This window comes from Phodopus roborovskii, unplaced genomic scaffold (genome assembly GCF_943737965.1).
Source record: "Phodopus roborovskii unplaced genomic scaffold, PHOROB, whole genome shotgun sequence".
Classification (NCBI taxonomy): domain Eukaryota; kingdom Metazoa; phylum Chordata; class Mammalia; order Rodentia; family Cricetidae; genus Phodopus; species Phodopus roborovskii.
Window position 1 is genome coordinate 18,034,024 of NW_026125052.1, and position 20,309 is coordinate 18,054,332.

General features: G+C 50.0%; 1 protein-coding gene across 5 annotated transcripts; it reads right to left on the reverse strand.

Annotated features, from left to right (window-relative positions):
* Positions 1-3,133: 3,133 nt before the first annotated feature.
* Positions 3,134-16,300, reverse strand: Cd300lg (CD300 molecule like family member g). Of its 5 annotated transcripts, none has more exons than XM_051178468.1 (8): positions 16,209-16,300; positions 14,588-14,920; positions 12,015-12,146; positions 11,118-11,193; positions 9,268-9,386; positions 8,202-8,254; positions 5,472-5,591; positions 3,134-4,454 (listed from the first exon to the last, which is right to left on the reverse strand). In XM_051178468.1, the coding sequence occupies exons 1-8, from the start codon at positions 16,249-16,251 to the stop codon at positions 4,341-4,343; spliced, it is 990 nt and encodes a 329-aa protein (XP_051034425.1). In that variant the 5' UTR covers positions 16,252-16,300; the 3' UTR covers positions 3,134-4,340. The 5 variants fall into 5 exon arrangements, with proteins under 5 accessions (XP_051034425.1, XP_051034418.1, XP_051034411.1 ...); XM_051178461.1 differs by having other exon boundaries at positions 11,118-11,403; XM_051178454.1 differs by having other exon boundaries at positions 11,118-11,427.
* Positions 16,301-20,309: the final 4,009 nt, after the last annotated feature.

Below are 20,309 nucleotides of genomic sequence, written 5' to 3' on the forward strand. Positions count from 1 at the left end.
AGGCCACTGGTAGCTAGACAGACCTGAGCAGTGGAACCATTTTAGATGCTGGGGGAGCCCCATCTGGTGACAGATCTCAGCTCCTCGAGGAGCAAACATAGCCTGGTCCCTCCCTCATTTCTAGCTTCTCACTGCCAAAGTCTCTCCACAGACTTTCTTAATGTGCCCCTCTTTTATAAGCCCTGCTCCGCGAACAGTGAGTGCAAGAGCAGTGGCAGCAGGCTTAGCCCCAGGTTGGGAATAGGGTCTAGAGCACTGAACTCTCCATTGCTGGAACCCAAAGTACTCCAGGCTTCCCAGCCCACGCCAGGCTTTGTTTGCTTCGGGCTTTTCTCTCCCTAGATCTAGGTGGCCCCCTAGCGTTAGGGCTGCCGTGATTGGGCCTAAGGAGGGGTGAGGAGACTGTGAGACCTGGCTTGGAAACAGATTAGCTTTAGCAGCACTTGCCACTCAACTCCAGGGATGCCACTGGCTCACAGTCTGTGCTTCTGACTGCCGTGGTGCTGGTCCCTGTTTCTGGCCTTGGTGTGTGTGTGTTGTTCGTGCACATGCATAGGTTTGGTTGGTCTGAGGGGAGGCAGAGGATTGCTGTCTCTTGGAGGAGGCTCTTCGAGGTCCCTTTTATGGGTTCCCCTCAGCCCCCCCCCCCATTTCTTAAAAGCCCCTATCCCAGACCCAGAACCTTCCTCTACTGTCCCATTGTCCTCTATCCTTTAGTCCTTGGGTAGGGTGATTTTGTAAAATAGGATAACCCTTTTAAGAACTCTGTCCTTGGCATCTGGAGACATCTCATCCCTACTCCTTCTTGAGGGGCCCCTGTCCTCTTGGGGACCCCTGGCACCCTCTCCCTGTGCCTCCCAGTTCTCCTGAGTGTCCGTTTTTGCTGCAGTGTCAGCCCATGCTGGCTCTGAACCACTGTGTGCCCATTTCCTAGGGGAGGGAGGGAGAAGAAACAGAATATTTATTATAAATGCTAGAAATATATTTATTATATTAGAACCCTCATTTGCACTGGCATGGGATGTGCAAATGGAACTGGTGGTGGGCCTGGCCGCTGCTCATTTGCATAGCCCTGCACACACCCTGTGCGGTCCTCTTCCCTTCAGTCACTGTCCTTTGCTTCAGTTCAGCATCTTGCTGTGACCCTGACCCTTACTTAGCCTACGGCGACTGGTAGCGGGAGAGAAATAGTATGTTTCCCTGCTTACTTTCTTCCTCCCCTGCCCCCGAGGATGAGTGTAGGATCAGAGCTGTCCCTGATCCCCCTTGATTAACCCACAAAGTCCTGTGACCAAAAGACCATAGCCTAACAGAGATGTAGTGGGCACCACGCTGGAGAGTTGGTACCAGTCTTTCTCTCTGGATACCCAGTGAAGTAGCAATCCTCACATCTTTCCTAGTAACGTGCAAGGGGCAGGGCTGGGCCCCTCCTCTCTGAACAGCCTCCTACCTCTCCCACTGAGCCTGGCTCTATACCCCTTCCAAGTGCTGGTCAGATGGGAATAGAGGCCCTGAGCCTTCTCAGCTCACCTGGCACAGGGCTGAGTTAGAGCATGTTGGTACCCACCAAGCTGGGTTTGTGACTCTGCCCTCTCTCCCTCATCCCTCCTTCCCTCCATCCCGCCCTCTCTCCCTGAACCTCAGGAGAAGGAGGACCCTGCCCCCACGGTCCACACTCAGTCCCATTGCCCTTCCTTTGGTTCCCTCTGCCAGCCATCTTAATTCTCAAGTTTTCTTTCTTTTCCTTTGATTAAATGTGAAAGCAGATGTTTCTGGGCTCTGTTGGTCTTTGATTGGGGGGGTCTGACTAGACAGTTTTGGGAGAAGGTGAAGGTTAGGGAATACAGCACAGATACTTGAATTTAAAAAAAGAAAAGAAAAAAAGGAAACCAAAATAACATGACTTTCTAGGTGTAGTGGAGGAGAAGGTTTATTGTAGACATGTGGGAAAGCAGCATAGGTAGCCTGAGGCAGGGACAGGAGACACCAGGGACAGTCTGAATGGACATGATCAGATTGAGCTGTGCCATGGGGAGGTGGGGAGGCAAGAGAGAGAACCAGGTGTAGCAGCCAGGAAGCCCAAAATACAAAGAGATCAGGTAACTAAGATGGCTGGATTATATAGGGAAAAGCAGCTCAGCCTCCTGGGTTGGAGAGTTCAGGGTAGGGGGCTGGGTGTGCCAGCCAGAAGGGCCCTGTAACAACTGGTAGAGACTGAGGGAGACAGGGAGAACCTGGGGACCAGTGTCTGCCTTGATACGTTAAATGGGTACCATAGCCATTTGTCATGGGTTTGAAACCTAACAATAATTCTCCAATGGAAGATGGAGTGACCATGGCATCTTCCTCCCCCATCTTGCCTCTCTGTGCTATATCTAAGTGCTTATGCCTGGGAACTGGTGAACATCAGGGGTACAAAGGACTCAGGGTTTCCTTGGCCAAGCTACATGACTCCACGAGGGACTTGTGCAGCCTTTAGCAGATGCCCCTGCCTCCCTAGACCTTGGCTTCATCCTCTGTAAAAGTGCCACGGTCTCTCAGTGATAAAGCTCATGGGTTCTAGGTGCTCACCTGAGAGTAGATGACACAGAAGTTTACTCTTTAGGTTCCTACAACAACAACCACAGCAGCAGCAGCAGCAACAGCATCACATGCCCCAGATGATGCCACCACAGAGGTATGTGTGGTCTAGAGGCTCAACATCCTTTCCACCTGGAGTCTCTTAGGAAGGAATCGTGGTACACCACCCCACCATTACCACTGCAGATTCTCTGAGGCTGTGTGCAATGATTTTGAGATGCTCTGTCACTGAATCTAGAGGTTGATGTTTTGGCTAACATGTTCCTGGATTTCAGCATCTTCCTTCCACTCCAGCACTGGGGTACAGACTCGCAATGATCCTTTTACAAGGGACCTGAACTCTTGCTTGCACAGCAAATGCTTTACCTACCAAGTTGTCCCTCCAGGAGAGGTTAGAAGAGGAGAGAGGGGAAGCGGGAGAAGCAAAGGGCCTGGAGAACAGGGACGAGTAGGAAAAGGAAGGATAGAAAGAAAACACTCTTTTCCTCAGGATCACATGTTCCCACACATGCAAATCCGGTTGGCTAAACAGAAGCACACCCATATGCTGAAATACTGCACAGCTGAGAAACAGTTTATTGTAAGAGGTTGGTAGGACACGGAAGGAATGCTTCCAGTGGGATAACGAGGGAAGGGCATCGTGCAGTGAAATGAGCAACCACAAAATACATGAAGGGGAAAGGAGAGAGATCCAGCCGAGTGTGGCCAGGGTGTCAACAGGGCTTGGTAAGATTATAGGTGACCTTAAAACATTGGCTATGTTTTATATGCTGGGTCATTTTTCAGAACAAAACAGAGAAATGGGGGGAAAATGGTTGAGCCAGTCTATCTTTCCCTTATCCAGCTGGCCTGGATTTAGCATTACCCTCTAGTACTGTAGTCTAGTTTCTTCCTCATACCCCTCCCCACACTGGTTTCCTCCTCCCCTAGCCTCCAGAGCCCATGGAGTAGTAACCCTTCTGAACAGGGACAATAAAGAACCTTCCTCCAATGTTCTTCCAGTGCCCGATACAGGGCCGTGAGGATGGAGAATGGAAAGGCAACCAATGCCTGGGCCAGCAGCCTCCATCACCTCCACTGTGTACCTGATCAGGGAGGCATCAGGAAGCCCCTGCTGTGGCCATGGTGCCATGGGCAGAGCTCTAGAGAGCATGTAGGAGACCCCACTGTGAGAGAGAAGGAAGGCTCTCCAAGCAAGAGGGAGCTGAGGATCCATTGGGTCCAAGTGTAGGGATACTGGGTCAGAGCTGTGAAGTTCAGGGCCTTGCCCCAGAGAAAGTTTGGTGTGGGGCTTGGGAATTCTGTTTTAATATTTTTCTGAAGGGCCAGGATGCAGGTGTTTTATGTTGTCTCCTCCACAGCACCTGGCGCAGGAGAATTGGAGGGAGGAGAAGGTGGGATCTGCGGGGGATGGGAGGCAGGACCATTTTTGGGCACCCATGCCTAGGGAATTTCCTGAAGCCCATGCAAACTTAGCTGTCATCTTCTGAGCCTTGCCAGGCCCTGGTGAAGGTCCACAGCTCCACACTCTTCCTAGGGATTAGAACACACTGGAGGAAGTCCTGGCCTCAGGCTGGAATTGTTAAATACCACCCTGGGCTCCAGGGCCCACAGACACTTCTTTGACATTCTGGAACACACAAGAAGGGGGCCTGGAGGAAGGGACAGAGCCCTGGAGTATGAGGTGTGAGCAGAGCCCCGGAATTCATACAAACTCAGCCATTCAGCTTTACAATGCCTGACCACAGGACATTCTGCCGTCAAACAGAAATGAATTCCGAGAAGGCCAGCTCCTCTGCAGATATCTGCAGGGGAGGGGCTGCCGTCCTGTCCTCCTCAGCGTCCAGGGGAGGGGCTGCCTCTTCCTCTGTAGTCTGAAGAGATGATGGTGAGGTTGAAAAGCAGAACCTGGTGCTGGTGAGCTCTCCACCCTAGCAGAGCCCCCACCCCCCACCCCATCTCATCTCCTGTCTGTTGTGTGTGCTTTTGTGAGACAGGGTCTCACCAAGTAGGCTGTGCTATGGTAAAGCATGAGCGGATTCCATGGCAGGTGAGGGTGACCGAGGCAAAGGGACAAACATGCCAGGCAGACGGCTTTAGTGAGAAGTTTCATTAGAAAGGGAAAGGGGAGAAGAAAAGAGAAAAGAGGTAAAGAGAGACAGATAGGACAGAAGAGGGAGACAGAAGAGTCCTGTCGGCCCCAGGGGAAAACTGGGCAGGGTCTTTCTTTTAAAGGGGTCCTTTACACCTGCGTGCTGACCAGGGTACTGCCTGAGTGCTTTCTGCCAGGTGACAGGGGCAGGCCAACATAATGCCTGAATCCGTACAGGCTGGCTTCTAATCCCCCAGCTCCTCGCTCTGACCACAGGACTCACAAATGTTAGGATCACAAGCAGGCACCACAACGCTCAGCTCAGATGAGAGCTCTTTAAACAGACGAACCGACGCCCAATATGCTATTAAAGGATTTTCTGAGCGGAGCAGTGGTGGTGCACGCCTCTAATCCCAGCACTTGGGAGGTAGAGGTAGGAAGATCTCAGTGAGTTCAAGGCCAGCTTGGTCTACAAGCAAGTTCCAGTACAGCCAGGACTTGAAAAACAAACAAAATCAAAAAAAAAAAAAAAAAAAAAAAAAAAAAAAAGCCAACAAATAAATAAAAATAAAAAAAAAAAAAAAAAAAAAAAAGAAGAAAAGAAAAGAAACAGGGAAGAGGAGAATGTGAAGTTTGGACTTGGGTGAAATGACCTAGGCTTATTACGGCTTTGATAGGCTACTTGGACAGATGTGGGGGTGCAGCTTCTTCCAAAGAAGATGCTGGGAAAGAGGTCCCCTCTCCTACGGCCCCATTATCTCAGTGGTGTTAGATAGCATGGGATCCAGAGCTGTCATACCTGACTGAGGTGCTGGGTCTCTGTGGAGGGCACAGTAGAGGGCTCAGGGTTACCGAGATACTCGGGAGGCGCCGCAAGGTTGATCATGGCATCTTCAGGCACCCAGGTGTTCCCTGGTGGCTGTAAGAGAGACGTGCTCAGAACTCAGAATAGCCTATTCTTAGCAGCATAGGCAGCCTGGAGTTAAGCCCAGAGGAGCAAGAGAGGAAGGACACCGTTCTGGAGCCATATGACTTCCTACACTTGGGTGTTTTCTTGGCAAGCTAGATGCTCTCAGGAGCTCAGTTTCCACAGCTATAGTGAGAATATGTGTTTTTTTTTTTTTCCCCCTCGGGGTCATAAAATCCAGATAAAGACAGGGCCTTGCTATGTAACCCTGAATGACTTGGAACTTGCTATGTATACTGGGCTGGCCTTGAACTCACAGAGATCCCTGGGCCTCCCGGATACTGGGAATAAAGGCATGTGTCACCATGCCTGGCTTTGTTTTCTGAGGCAGGGTCTCATGCTTTCTAGGCTGACTTTGACTTCTTTATGTAGCTAAGGATGATTTTGAACTTCCTTCTGACCCTCATGTCGCTACCTTGTGGAGGGCTGGCATCACAGGTGTGCACCATCATACCCAGTTTATGCTGGCTTGCTTCACCCACGCTAAGCAAGCACTCTACCAAGTGAGCTGCATTCAGTCTCCAGACAGCCTCTTATTGCCCGGTGAACAGGAACTTCTGGAATGGTTTGTTAATAATGTTATTTCTTTGTTTGTAACCAGAGAGGACAAGCAGGCTGTCTGTTCTTTTTCACGGGCCTTAAAGATTCACGCTTAGGGATGGAAGATGGTTCTTTCTCTGGAGTCTGAGGGACCAGCCTTGGGCAGTACATATGTCTGGATTCCTATCCAACCCTTGCACTTCAATGTGGAAGGATGTAAGACACAGGGCTCTGCAGCCAGCCTCGGAGAGTTTTGTCTAGTTCTGTTTTTCTCAGGCTACGTTACTGTGGGCATTCAATTACTCTCTTTGGGTCTCTGTTGCCATGTCTACAAAGTGGAGGACATAATACTGCCTGCCTCAATAGAAATGGCAAGGGGTGAAGCCCCACAGCCTGCTCTCATGGCTGCCTGCCATGTACACGCCAGCCTTGCCTTGAACAGCGTCCTCCCTCAGCCTCCTGAGTGCTGGGTGTCAGGGGTGTGGGCCACCGTCATGTCCAGCTCCTTTGGCTCTCACAGGACAAGTGTCCATCCTCTTCCTCCTTTGATGTGAATGTGTGCAAAGAAACCCCCCCCCCCCAGCCTCTGGTGAAGACTGCAAAAGTCAACGGGAAGCATTACCAAGAAAAGCACGTGTCTTCTTCGGCGTCCTGTGCTCTTTCTGGTGGCTCTGACCTCTGACCTTCGAGGTCCCCTCTTCTATCCTTCCTCCTAAAGTGGCTGCTGCTCAGTGTCTTGCTCAAACTGCCCCGGCTCGCTCCTTGTCCCTTCCTACCTCTGCAGGGGGAGCTCGGGCACCCTAGGTTGGAAGCCCAGGTTGTCCTTCCCAGGGTGTAAGGACAGAGGCAGCAGTGAGGAGCCATGCTGCCTGAAGGCCGAGCTCTGAGGGTGGCTATGGTGGCAGTCCCTCCCCATGACTTTTCCCTCACTCCCCTTAGCCACTTTTGGCCGTGTTCCACTTCCTGAGACAACAACAGCTGCTTCCTAACTCAAGAAGATCCCATTCTCACTCAGCCCTCCCCCGGGAATCTGCCTGGAGTCTTTTGTCTTTATTGGCGCCAGGAAAGAAGGGGATAATGGTCCCCCTTTCCTGGCCCCATGTTTGGGGGAGTAAGAGTGGAAGTGTAAGTAATTGGGATTTTGGGGCCATGGGCTCCCTGGGTGCATTGTTCACAACCCGGTCCTTGAACAATCAAACCTCAAGCGGAATCACTGGAGGACCAGAAACAATGTGCTGAGAGATAAAGAACTGATAAATCTGGGGCTGGAGAGATGGGTCAATGGTCAAGAGGGTGGCTGTTCTTGTAGGGAACCTGGATTTGGTTCCCAGCACCCACATGGTTGGTGGCTCACAATTGTCTGTAACTCCTGTTCCAGGGGATCCAATGACCTCTTCTGGCCTCCATGGGCACAGACACACATGCAGGCAAAACACTCATATACGTAAAATAAAATAAATAAACCTCTTAAAAGAATCGAGAAGTCGTAGCGCTGCTGTGTGACTTTGGGCCAGATCCTCCTACTCTCTGGGCCACCGTTTCATTTGTAGAAGCACACTGCAGTCATGTTTGAGGGGTCCTTGCACTCTGGTGTGTAGTGGGGTCCCCAGCCCCAGCCCTAGAAGGTTGGGCTGGAAGCTGAGCCTGGGAGATCCCATCTCCAGTGCTGCTGACAGATGAGATGGGCTCAGAGTTTAGATAAACACTGGACCCGGGTTCCATGTGGATCCTTCTAGCTCCAATACTGAGGTCTCGTGATTCTAGGCAGTGTGGGAGGAGGGTACCCGCCTGGTGGAATGATGCCCACCTGGTTCTTTGAGACCCTACCTGATACCAGTTGTGAATCAGGGCTGATGATGCTTGTGCCTTGAGCATACACCATAAAGGGTCTGTCTGGAGACTCCCACAGACCCCTCAAGGCTGGGAGCAAGCTCTGCCTCTGGGTGGGAGACAGATGGTCTCTGAAGTCTGACCTCAGTTTCAGATGGGGTGATCTCAGACTTTGACTCCCTGGGTCCTTACCGAGGCTGCGAGGTGGACCTTCTCGTTCCGCTGTGTCTCCGTGGCCAGCCAAGCTGAAAGAGACCCAGGAGAACCTTGAGGCCATAAAGAACTTGAGCCATTCCCAGAATGCACAGGCTCATTGTATCTGTGTATAAGGGATTCCCAGAGGGAGCTGGCAGGCCCTGAAGCAGGAAGCTTGGTCTAGCCCAGCCTTTTAGGAAGGTGCTGGCATTTGAGATTTCTATGTGAACTAGAAAGTGGATGAGGAAACTGTGTTCACTTTTTGAACCTTAATATGTGTAGGGGACATCTACGCTTGGATCTTAAGACCCTGTCTTCTTTTCACTTCCTAGCCATGAGTGAGCATTTTTGTCCTCACCACGAATAGCTAGTCGACACGAACTGATAAATCTTCTCTGTGCTCAAGACGACTACCCCAGATATCCTGAGGGTTAGTTTTCTTAACGCACAGGTTCTGAATCAGACCGTGGGATTGAGCTCCGAGACTCTGCATTTCTCACAGGCTACCAGAGGGGCACTACTGTTTGTTAGGGAGCCACAATTCCAGAGGTAGGATGCCAAGTGGCTTCATAGCTGTTCCCATCCTGTGTGCTCCCTTCTGGCCTCCTATGAGGGGACCTGGAGAGACAAATAAGCTAAGATTTCTTCCTGGGAGTCACAGAGACAAGGTAGGAAGCCGGCCCAGGGTGGCCCCAGGCCCACCTTCTCTGGGACATCACTGTAGGTGTCTTCCTGGCTTTACTATTTCCTAGGCCTGCAAGCGCAAGGCAGTTTCCTCCACTATAAGATGGGGTACCCCCCCCAGCACAGGAGGTAAATGGAGAGGAGATGCAGGACCTTGCTTGGCTTCTCTGGGCATCCCTGGCTCTGTAGACCAGGCTAGCCTTGAACTCAGATCCTCCTGTCTCTGCCTCCCAAGTGCTGGGATTAAAGGGGCACACCAGTACAGACAGCAAACAGTAAGGTTGTCAGATAGACCCACTGAGGCCTGCAGGTCTTCCAAGGTTGATGAAGTATGTCAGGTATGCATGGGCCTCCCCCCCTCCCCAATCACTTCACTTACCTTTCTTTCTCCACAGGAGCGGGAGCATGTAGCTGCCAAAGGCAATCAGACCAGCAGCCAGCAGAAGAGACAAGAGCACCCAGACTGGGGCCATCATGCGGACCACTGGGATGGACACACTAGAGGAGAGATGAAGGGAGCCTGGTGGCTGTTACCCAATCAGCCAGCTATGTCCTTGAATCCTATGCATAAGCAGAGAAAGTCAGCTTCTAGCCTGATGGCTAATTCAACCAGGCTAAGACTGGCAGGGTCCTCAGACCTAGAATCCAGGCTTGCTAGATTTGAACCCTGGTCTTGACACTTTAGAGACATGTCACTTTGACTTAACAACCTTCTAGATCTCCAATTTCACCTCCCATAAAGCAGGGCTGTGGGGATCAAACAAGGTGGGATGTTTAAGATACTGAGCTTAGCAGCTGGAGTGATGGCTCAGAGGTTAAGGGCACTGGTTTTTCTTCCAGAGGTTCTGAGTTCAATCCCCAGCATCTACATGGCAGCTTACAATTGTCTGTAACTATAGCTCCTCATACCCTTACACAGGCATACACATGCAAGCAAAAACACCAATACACATAAAAAATGGATCAACATTATAAAAAAAACTAAAAACAAAACAAAACAAACAAACAGAAAAACCAGATACTGAGTTCAAAACCAGGTGAGGTGATTCAAGATTTCAATCCTTGCACATGGAAAGTGACGGCAGGAAGATCAGGAGAGACTTTATCTCAAATAAAATACTCCTTTCACTAAGAATAAATCTTAGCATAGTACCTAGCTACATTTGCTGCTAAACTACACAAGTCACTAAGCAGGAATGATCCCATGTTATGCTGGAAAAACTGGGGTGCTAGGACCTCATTCATGCTAAGCAGTCACTCCACTACTGAGCTTTATGTCCTATACTCCTTACTTCAGAAATTATTTGTTGTTATTAGTGTTAGTATTGAGCATATGATTTGGGGAGAGAGAGTGAGCCGTCGTGCGTACACTGAGGTTAGAGAACAGCTTTGTGGAGTCTGTTCTCTCTCTCTCTCTCTCTCTCTCTCTCTCTCTCTCTCTCTCTCTCTCTCTCTCTCTCTCTCTCTCTCTCTCTCTCCTCTTCTGTGTGTTCTGGGAGCCAAACCCAGATCACCAGGCTTGCATGCCAAGTACTGTACCGACCGAGCTGTCTTACCAGCCCTACTTTTTATTTTCAGACAAGCTCTCACAAAATCACCCAGCCTGGCCTTGAAATTGTGGCCTTCCTAACTCAGCCTTCTGAGCAGTTGGACTCACAGGCCTGCTCTTCCACATCCGGCAAGAAATGGGGAGACTCACTGGCCCGAAGGCGGTGTCACCAGCACCGTTTGATGGTTCCATAGTGCCCTGATTCAGTCAGGTCCCTTGTTGCCCAAGGAGATCAGAAGGCACGAGGGGCATTCAGTGTGTTTCAGAGCCCATCAGTGTGCGCTCTGCCTGAGGTAACCCAGCCTTTCAAGATACTTTCAGCCTGGTCTGAACCTGCTAGTGTTGACCTGCGAGTCAGGAACTTGGAGTAGGTAGAGTCCCAGGACCCTTTGCTGCAGGCTGGGCTCCAGCTTTGTAGAGAATAAAGTTAATGAAAGTCTTTCATATTTTCTAGCAGCACATAGCTCAAGGCAGAGAATACAGGGAAACCCTAGGGCTGGGGTGGCTTGAGCCGAAGATGGCCCTGTGTGTCTAGGGTGGCAGGATGTGTGTTGCCTAAGAATCCCCGTGAGGGGAATGAGGCTTGGAATCTGCCTTCTGGGCCACAGGCTGTGGCCACCACCTGGAGGGAAGAAAGTAGTCTTAACATTGAGGGGTGAGCGCGGGTCACCCGGACTCACCTGGACTTGGAGACCCTGGTGGCCTTGGAGTCCTTTGCTGTGGTGGGGGACAGCCAGATGACTGGGCGGGAGCTCCCTGCATGAGGAGAGGTCGCTGTGTGAGGAGAGGTTCCTGGGGAAGGGAAGGTTCCTGCAGACCAGGCTGGGGTCACTGTGTGAGGAGAGCTCCCAGCATATGGTGAGGTTCCTGGGAGGACCTGGGAGGTTCCTGCAGACCCAGCCGGCGGGGCTGCCCCGGTGAACACAGGGGCCTTAACCCCTGTCTTCCCCTGCTTGGCTGTGGCGACTGTCGGGTGGAGACCAGGAAAAGCTATAAGTCCAAAAACAAAGCCTCAGCACCTACCCTGACCCTGCAGCACCCCCCAAGACTGACTCTGAACATGAACCTTCCCAATCTCTCAGGACATCCTCAACTAAAACTCCCCAGAAGACAAGCAGAGGCCTACGTGAGGCTGCTGGAGCAAGAAGACCCCTGGGCCAGGCACATGCATGGCCCTATCCTACACCAGGCCCTGTCCTACACCACTCCGTAGTCACCTTCCTCACCCTCCCCTTAGTTCAGGCCAGGCTCACCTCTTCTCTGACCGAAAAGCAAGTTCTCCATGTGCCCAGCACTGGCCTCCTGAGGGCTACGCTCCAGAAAAGCCTAACCTTCAGCTGCCTCCGAGGGCAGGGAAAAGTGGCAAAGGCAGACCTAATGTCAGGGTCAATGTCTGGCTAGCCCCCAGATCCTGAGGAAGGGCTCTGGGGTCAGCTGGAGCCACTCCCCACAGGACCCTGAGCCAGTACCCCAGTCCCTCTGAGCCATCCTGGCCTCTGAGGTTGTTGGGAACACCTGGGTGGCCCTCACTGTGTGTCTCCTGAGATGGAGAAGGGACAGGAAAGCCATTCACTCACTCAGTTCTGGGACCTGAGTCTGCCAGGCTTTTGCCTTGGGCTGCAGGTTCCTTGTAGCTGTAAGAAGCTGGAAGGGAGGGTTGGGGGAAGAAATACAGCAGGTTCCAGTGGGGATGGGACTGTCCCTTTTTCCTAGAGGAGAGGGAGAGGCTGCTCTCAGGGGAGGTAGACATTGCCACAGTGGGCCCCTCATCCTCAGTACAAGTGCTGTTTATGGTCTCCTCCCAGCCAATCAGAGGCCATTAACTGGCAGATCCCAGTGGATCCCAGGCCTTCCCTACCTGCTGCTCATATTGGTCTCTCATTGGGTCAGGTCCTTTGTGTCCCTGGCCCCAGCCTGCTTCCTTCATGCCACCCTTTGTATGGACACCTGCATTTCTGAAATACACCTGGATCCTATTGCCTCTTGCTCGGGCAATAGTCAGTGGATTACATAGTGTTACTTAGTGTGTCTCTCAAGGCCTTTAAAACTCAGACTTCAAATCGTCCTATCAAAGCTTCCTCTTTCCCCATGTGGAACCAGCTGAACCATGCAGAGATGCCCTGTGTTCGGGGGTCACCCTTTCTGCTGCTATGTCTTTGAGATATTGTTCCTCTGTGAAACCCTTCTCTTACATCTCTGCCTAAAGCCGCCCCACCGCCTCCTACCCCTCCCCCACCCCACTCCCATCCCTTTCCCTTTCTCCCACCATCAGCTCAAAAGTTAAGATCCAAAATTGTGGAGGAGTTGCCCTCTTCCTTTGTGTACCCCAATATCTTGCGTTTGCCTCCAGGAGGGCTAGTGCTCACTTTGACTACAACTATGGCTTTGCAGGACCTCCCACAGGACTGGGATTCTTCAAGGGCCAGCATCCCTGGTCTTTTCTAACCACATCCAACCTGGATATTCCAGGATCGCTCTTCATTCTGGATCCTAACTCTCTGATGTTTACTTGTGTGTGTGTGTGTTTTTTTTTTCCTTCTTCTAAGTAGCTGACTAAATCTTCTGTAAATAAAGAGCAGCCTCTACTTTGTGTGTTTCTAAGTCTCTATCCATTCCCTAGGGCCTCCAGGAGATGAGGAATAGAGGATGCCATAGTGGGTGTGCTCAGCCTACTTTGGCCCTGGAGGCTGTTAGTTCACTCTGACCTGTTAACTTTTCAGGAATTCTGGAAGCTGATTGTTAAATGACTGGCAGATAGAAACTGGCTTTGGAGGAAGGAGTGTTGCTACCATGGAAACCTGTAAACATTATAGACCAGTGTCCCCAGTGGCTGTGGGGCACCCACATAAAAGCCCTCATCATTGGCAGAGCTGTCATCAGAAGCCAACCAGCTCTGACATGAAAGGGATGAAAATACATGGATCACATACCTGGGAGAGGTGATTAGAGCTCAGGGCAGGAAGGAGACACAGGAGTCTCAAAACTAGAGAACACTAGGCTGGGTGTGGTGGCATAGAACTTTAGTTCTAGCACCCAGGAGACAGAGACAGGTGGATCTCTATGAGTTCTAGACCAGACAGAGCTACACAGTGAAACACCATCTAAAAAGCCAAATAACTAAGTGAAGTAGAGACAGAGCTAATCGCAATTAGGCATAAAATAAAATAAAATGGTGCTGTGCCCTGGTAAGAACTGGAAGAGACTAGAAAGCCTTCCCCATATCAGAGAACCCACTCTATTGTTCTACTGCTGCAGCATTAGGGATGCAACCCAAGGCCTTAGAGCAGGCAATGCTCTACCTCTGAGCCACACCCTCCAGCCTCATCAGTGATGCTTTGGTGCTGCTGCTGTTATTGTTTGGTTAGTTTACTTTCATTTCCCTGAATTGTCATTGAGACCCAGGGGAGACAGAGAATGGGCTTTAAGGACAGACCTGGTCTTAGGATTGGTCCTGGCTCCTGGGCCTGTCTTGGTGGTAGTGATATGGGTTCGAATCCTGCTGGCTTTGCTTCCTGCCACAATCTTAGGCCAGTCACTGAGTGTCTTGGAGCATCTCTGTGGCCCATATGTGAAATGGTTGTATGGAGATCCTCCCAGCTCTCACTGGCTGAGACAGGGCTGCCTGTCCTCTGGCCCCTCCAGCTTCCCTCCCCTGGGTTCTCCCCACAGAAGGTGACCAGAGAGACCATGAGCATGGTGAGGCCAGCGAATGGCTTTGGGGACACTGCAGGCTGGGGTGGTGATGCAGCAACGGTTGGCCTGAGCTCAGAAGGCTATGGGAGCATTTGTGACACAGGGAATATGCAGGTCCTTCCTTGTCCCCTGATAGTCATCTTATTCCCATCCTGTAGTAGTATCCCAGTAGATCTAGGCCAAGAGTGACAAGTGTGCTTGAATTTTGCTCTATGAAATCCTAACAGGGAGACTTGCCAGAGCAAAGGGACACCGAGGCTTCTCTGAGTTGTCTCCAGTGCTCAGCAAATGTCCCTACGGACTCCCCAAGACCTGGAGAGGCCTGATGAGGTTGGTACTGACTGCCCCCTTCTGTAAAGGGGAAACTGAATTCATGGCTCAGATTTTCTTGCCCATCCCTGTCTCCTTTATATACCCTGTCACCTAGGCAGTGGGGCAGGGGACAGTCATTCATTACCTGGAAAGACGATGAGAGAGACTTCAAAAGACTCATCAAAACCCAGTCTGTCAATCCCGCACCAGTACTTCCCAGAATCCTTCAGGGTAAGGTCCCTCATGGTCACGGTCATTGAGAGCTGTCGGGGGCTGTCTCGAATGGACATCCTGCCCTGTGCCACCTCCTGGTTCTGGCTCGAGTAGACAATGTCAGAGCACCGGGACAGCACGAGTCCACCCTGTCGGCACCAGTACTTCCTGTTTCCCCTCACCTTCTTCTCATAGGTGCACTGCAGAGACACACTGTCACCTTCAAATCCACTGATCTCCTTTGGGCCCTTCAGGGCTTCATACCCTGAAAACACAGCATGAAGGGAGATGGGGTTTCCACGGACCCTAGTTCCAGGCCAAGACCAGAGTTTCCAGTTCACGGGGGCGGGGGTTTGCAGACCTACTGCGGCAGCCCCGAAAAGCCCCGAGGCTCTCTCTCCTTCTGGGGAACCTTAAGACAAATATGCCGCTCTTTCCATAAGCCCCATTAATTGAAAGGAATAGAGTAAGTGCCCTAGACTCAGACAGCTCAGAGTGTGAGCCCCAGCTTTGGTATTCAGCACCTTTGTGACATTGGGCAAGTTGCTTAATCCATCTAAGTTTTCTTGTTTCTAGAGAATAATAAGCTTCTTCATTGCCTTTGAGAGACATGAGCCAGGCTGGCCAGATGGCTCAAGGGCTAAAGGCACTTGTTGCTAAGCCTGTCGATGTGAGTTTAAGAGTCAAGGAGAGAACAGACCACCAGAGGTTGTACTGACCTCTTCATGTGTGCTATAGCATTTGTGTACTAACGCATGCTCATAAGTACATAGACACACGTGAGGGATACATGTAATAACTTCCAAACACAGTGTGAATTGATTTTATATATTATTAAGGGAAAACCAAAGATGCCCAACTGGGCAACCAACATCAGTTGCAAGATGCATCCCGATATTTAGGTCTTAATGGGTAAAAGGAAGTCCAGCATGGTGGGCACTCGTGATCACAGCTACTTGGGAGAGTGCTTGCGCGTGTGCGCATGCGCGCACGCACACACACACACACACACACACACACACACACACACACGTTCAGCAGTAAGAGCACTTGCAGTGAAGACCTGATGACCCGAGTTTGAGTTCCCTAACTCCACAGTGGAAGGAGAGAACACAAAAGTTCTACCTTTACCTCACAAGTGCTGAGCGATACACATGCTTCCTCTCCCTCCTTCTCTTACACACATACATGCATACGACAGCAATAACGTGTTTTAAAAATAAATAAAGCAAGGAAAAAAAAATGAAAGCAAAGAAAGAGAAGCAAGTTTAGTAGCAATCCGACAGAGTTAGCTGAGCTAACAGGGTAAGTGGGTGCGTCCTTGTGAGCAGAGGGGCTTCACTCTTTTTCTACCCGCACAGCCACCCAGAGACCACACACACATGTGTGAGGAACACCCTTGGGTCTGAGCTCCCCGGCTGAGGATGGCTCAGCTGGGTTGAAACGTGGAAGCATCTCCCTCCACGCTAGCTCCTCAAGTTGTGCAAACCAAAAGAGCAAGCTCAGGCCGGCAGCTGTAGGCCCCTCCATCCCGCCACTTCCAACCCCCTCACCTGGGAGCATCAGGCAACTCCACAGCAAGACCAGAGACCGCATGGTGGGTGATGGACACCGTGGGAGCAGATGCCTGCAATAGCCTACTCCTTTAGCCTTTCGGGGCTTTAGCTTCCTGCAGAACAGCCAGCCTGGGACCAGGAAGGCAGGGGAGGGGCTTCGTGAGTCGCCTTGTCCAGTCCAGTCTCAGAGGCGCCTCTGCTTTTCCTCCTGCTACCCTTGTGTCAGTTATTGTAGCCTGTAGACCCACACGAACTCTTCTCCAAAACTCTAGCTCCTGCTTAACCCAAATCTGGGATCTGAGCACCACAGCTCTGCCGGAGCCATTCAGGAGTCTGCCGCCTCCGATGGGAAAAACTAGCATCGCGGCCTTTAGGAACCTCTGAAAGATTGTTTTCCCTTCTATTAAGAATTACCAGAGGTGCGTAGAACCTGCCACTGTTAGCGATAAAATCACAAACCCTGGAGCAATAGTGTTTGCTAATATCTCAAAATATTGCGCATATGGCTCACTGTTTAGAGAGTTGTTAGTTTTTAGAACTGCCCCTAGGTCTGAGTATTCAAGTACTAAATATGGAGGCATATTTATTGACTAGTATATCACTGATGATATGTTTAAAACCACTTCCCTATTAAGTATTTTAGTATAAGTTTATTACTTCCATTTCATTTAATTAGTATTATTATTTTCATGACAAGGTTTCTCTGTGTAGCCCTGGTTGTCCTGGGACTCGCTTTGTAGATCAGGCTAGCTTCTAACTCACAGAGATCCACCTGCCTCTGCCTCCCAAGTGCTGGGATTAAAGGCGTGCACCGCTCCCTCCCACCCCGGCTCTTTTCATTTTACTTTGTATGTGTATGGATGTTTTGCCTGCATTTATGTCTATGCACCGTGTGTGCACTGGGTCTCCAGGAGCTGAAGTTACAGGTGGCTGTGAGCCGCCATATGAATGCTGAGGATTAAGCCAGGGTATTGTCACCGCCGAGCCATCCTTCCAGCCTTCTATTTGTAGTTTACTGAAAATTTTAAATTATATTTCCAGAGGACAACTTTGTAGAGCCCACTTCTTCTAGGAATCCAACTGAGGTCACCAGGCTTGTGTGGAAAGTGCTTTTTACCCCCTGAGCCATCTGGTGAGCCTTATTTTAAACATTGCACCTGTTTCACATGTATATGAACCATTATTTTGAGAGGGAGATTCATAAACTTCTCTGCGTGGCTAAAGAGTTCAGTGGCACTGGTACAACTTTTTTTTTTTTTTTTAATGTACTTATGCATCCCAAATTCAATTTCCCCTCCCCCACCCCTCCCACTTCCCCCTCCCCCTCCCCCAGACCCCTGCTCCTCCACTTCCCTTCAGAAAAGAGCAGGCCTCCCAGGGATATCAAGCAAAGATAGCAAAACAAGTTATAATAAGACTTGGTACAACTACAACATACACACAGAGGACCTAGCACAGACCCATGCAGCCTCCTCTCCATGACTGCTGCTTCAGTCTCTGTGAGCTGCTATGAACTCTGCTAGTTGATTCTGAGGGCCATGCTCTCCAACCCTTCTGGCTCCTGTAATTTTTCCTTTCCATGGGGTCCTCAGAGCTCCAAGGTAAAGGACCCGATGGAAATCTCCAACTTGGACATTCTTTGCACCTAATGTTTGGCTGTGGATCTCTCACGTTTTTTGTTTTTTCGAGACAGGGTTTCTCTGTGGCTTTGGAGGCTGTCCTGGAACTAGCTCTTGTAGAACACGCTTGTCTGGAACTCACAGAGATCCGCCTGCAGCTGCCTCCCGAGTGCTGGGATTAAAGGCGTGTGACACCACTGCCCAGCTTTCTACAACTTTTAAGGCACAGAGCTTCGCACAGCAGTACCCCACCCCCCACAGCACCCCTATCCAGGCCACAGTACCGCCCTTGGCCATCGGGCAGCGGTGCATACTGAGCTGAGCTGGAGCCTTGGGTCAGAAGCATGGAAAGGTGTGTCCCCTGAACCGTGGCTTTTGTCTTGCTGGACGCTTGCAAAAATGAATTCCTGGCTTGTTTCCTCTTCTCAGACTTGCATAATCCTTCAAGAGACCAGAACAAACACTCACACTAGAGGGAGCCCTGAGCTGTTTTCCAAAATAGCTGGTTTTTTTTTTTTGCTTGCAAAGTTTGTATAGCGGTTAAGCAAGTGTTTATATAATGTAGATGTGTAAGAAGAAGGGAAGGCGAGGAGGATAGTAGTTAGAGCATTAGCTGAATGGTTGTCGAAGGAGAGTTTGTTCTTGTGGCTCTGGTAATCGAAGACGTGAAGAGTTCTGTTTTTATTTACTAATTTTTTTGTGTATGTGTGAGAGCACATGCATGTCATGGCATGCTATATAGAAGGCAGAGGAGAGCTTGCAGGATTCAGTTCTCTCCTTCCACCATGGGGGCTCCCAGAATATATCACAGGTCATCTTGTTTGACTGCAAGAGCCTTTACACACTGAGCCATCATCTTCCCAGCACAGGTCTTGATCCCACATGATTGCTGGGCACTCCTGCTTGGACCGGGCTGGACCATTTCATCTTGAAACCCTACTGATCTCAGCCCGAAATGTGAGTTCCCTTGTGTACAGATTATCCCAGCAGGTAGCTATTGCAGCTGAAAAACAAACAGGCAACACATACATCCACTAATGTCTACTCTAGCTTTTCTATTTTCAGACAGGGTTTCTGAAACAGGCTTTGGAGCCTGTTCTGGAACTTACTCTGTAGACCAGGCTGGTCATGAACTCACAGAGATCTGCCTGCCATTACCTCCTGAGTGCTAGAATAAAGGCCAGAGCCACCACCTCTGGACTACTCTAGCTTTTTCTGCATGTTTTTAGTTTTAAATGTTTCCTGTACCTAACTTGTCATGGTAAGGGAGGCAAGCACTTGACACTTCATTATATTTTCTAGGGCCGTAGGGCCTGGTCCCTGACATTTTGAAATATGTGCTGTTTGGTAATAAATCGTTTTCTTTTTATTTCTTCTCCTTAGTACAGCTGGGGTATTATACTATAAGTTTTAAAAATTAAGCATATGAGCAGGCATATGATTTATGATTGTCCTTTCAGGGGAGTTTAGGACATGTTTCTGGGTCTGAGGCTCGCTCTCTATGCTGTCTTCCTGCATATTTGAATGTCCTTGACCTCTGCTCTGACAGCTCCACATCTAGCCCAGGAGCTGACCTGGAGACTGTTAAAAAAACAGACCTTCTTGGGGCTAGAGCTATGGCTCATGGATTAAGAACTTGATTCCCAATACCCAATTCGTGGCTCACAACCATCTGTAATCCTGATGCCAGAAGAAGATCTGATGCCCCTTCTGGCCTCTGTGAATACCAGGCATACACATAGTACACATACATACATAATGGCAAAACACTCATATACATAAAATAAAAAAATAATTTAAAGAACTTTTGGGAACAGAACATCTTCTGAGCCAGGGATCACTGTGGACAAGGGTAGGTGGGGACTGGTGTGGGCCCTGCCCTTCGGACTTCAGACTGACTAGATGAGAGCAATAGAGAGGCTCATGTTCTTATTTTTATTTTTAAAGATTCGTTTAATTTACAACTGTGTGTGTGTGTGTGTGTGTGTGTGTGTGTGTGTGTGTGTGTGTGTGGTTTTTGGAGGCCAGAGGGCACCAAACTCCCTGGAACTGGAGCTGTATACAGGCTGTTGTGGCTCACATACCCGATGTGGGTGCTTGGTCCCTCTACAAGTACAGTAAATGCTCTTAGTCACTGAGCTGTCTCTCTAGCACACAGAGCCCCCCCCCCCACCCCATTGGTTTATTTAGCTTGTGTGTGCATGCGCAGAGGACATGCCTGTGCCATAGCTAGCAAATGTGACAGCCAAAAGACAACTTTCAGGAGTTGCTTGAGAACTGAACACACGTTGCCTGACTTAGCAGCATGCACCCTTGCCTGCTAAGCCATCTTACTGGTCCATTTTATATTCTGTATTTTAAGAACATGTTTATGCTCTATACTATAGGAAAGAATCTAAATGTTGTTAGATTATACTTATTCAGAAAGCCAGTGATCTGAGAATATAGTGGGTTAGCCTTTTTTTTTTTTTAATTGCCT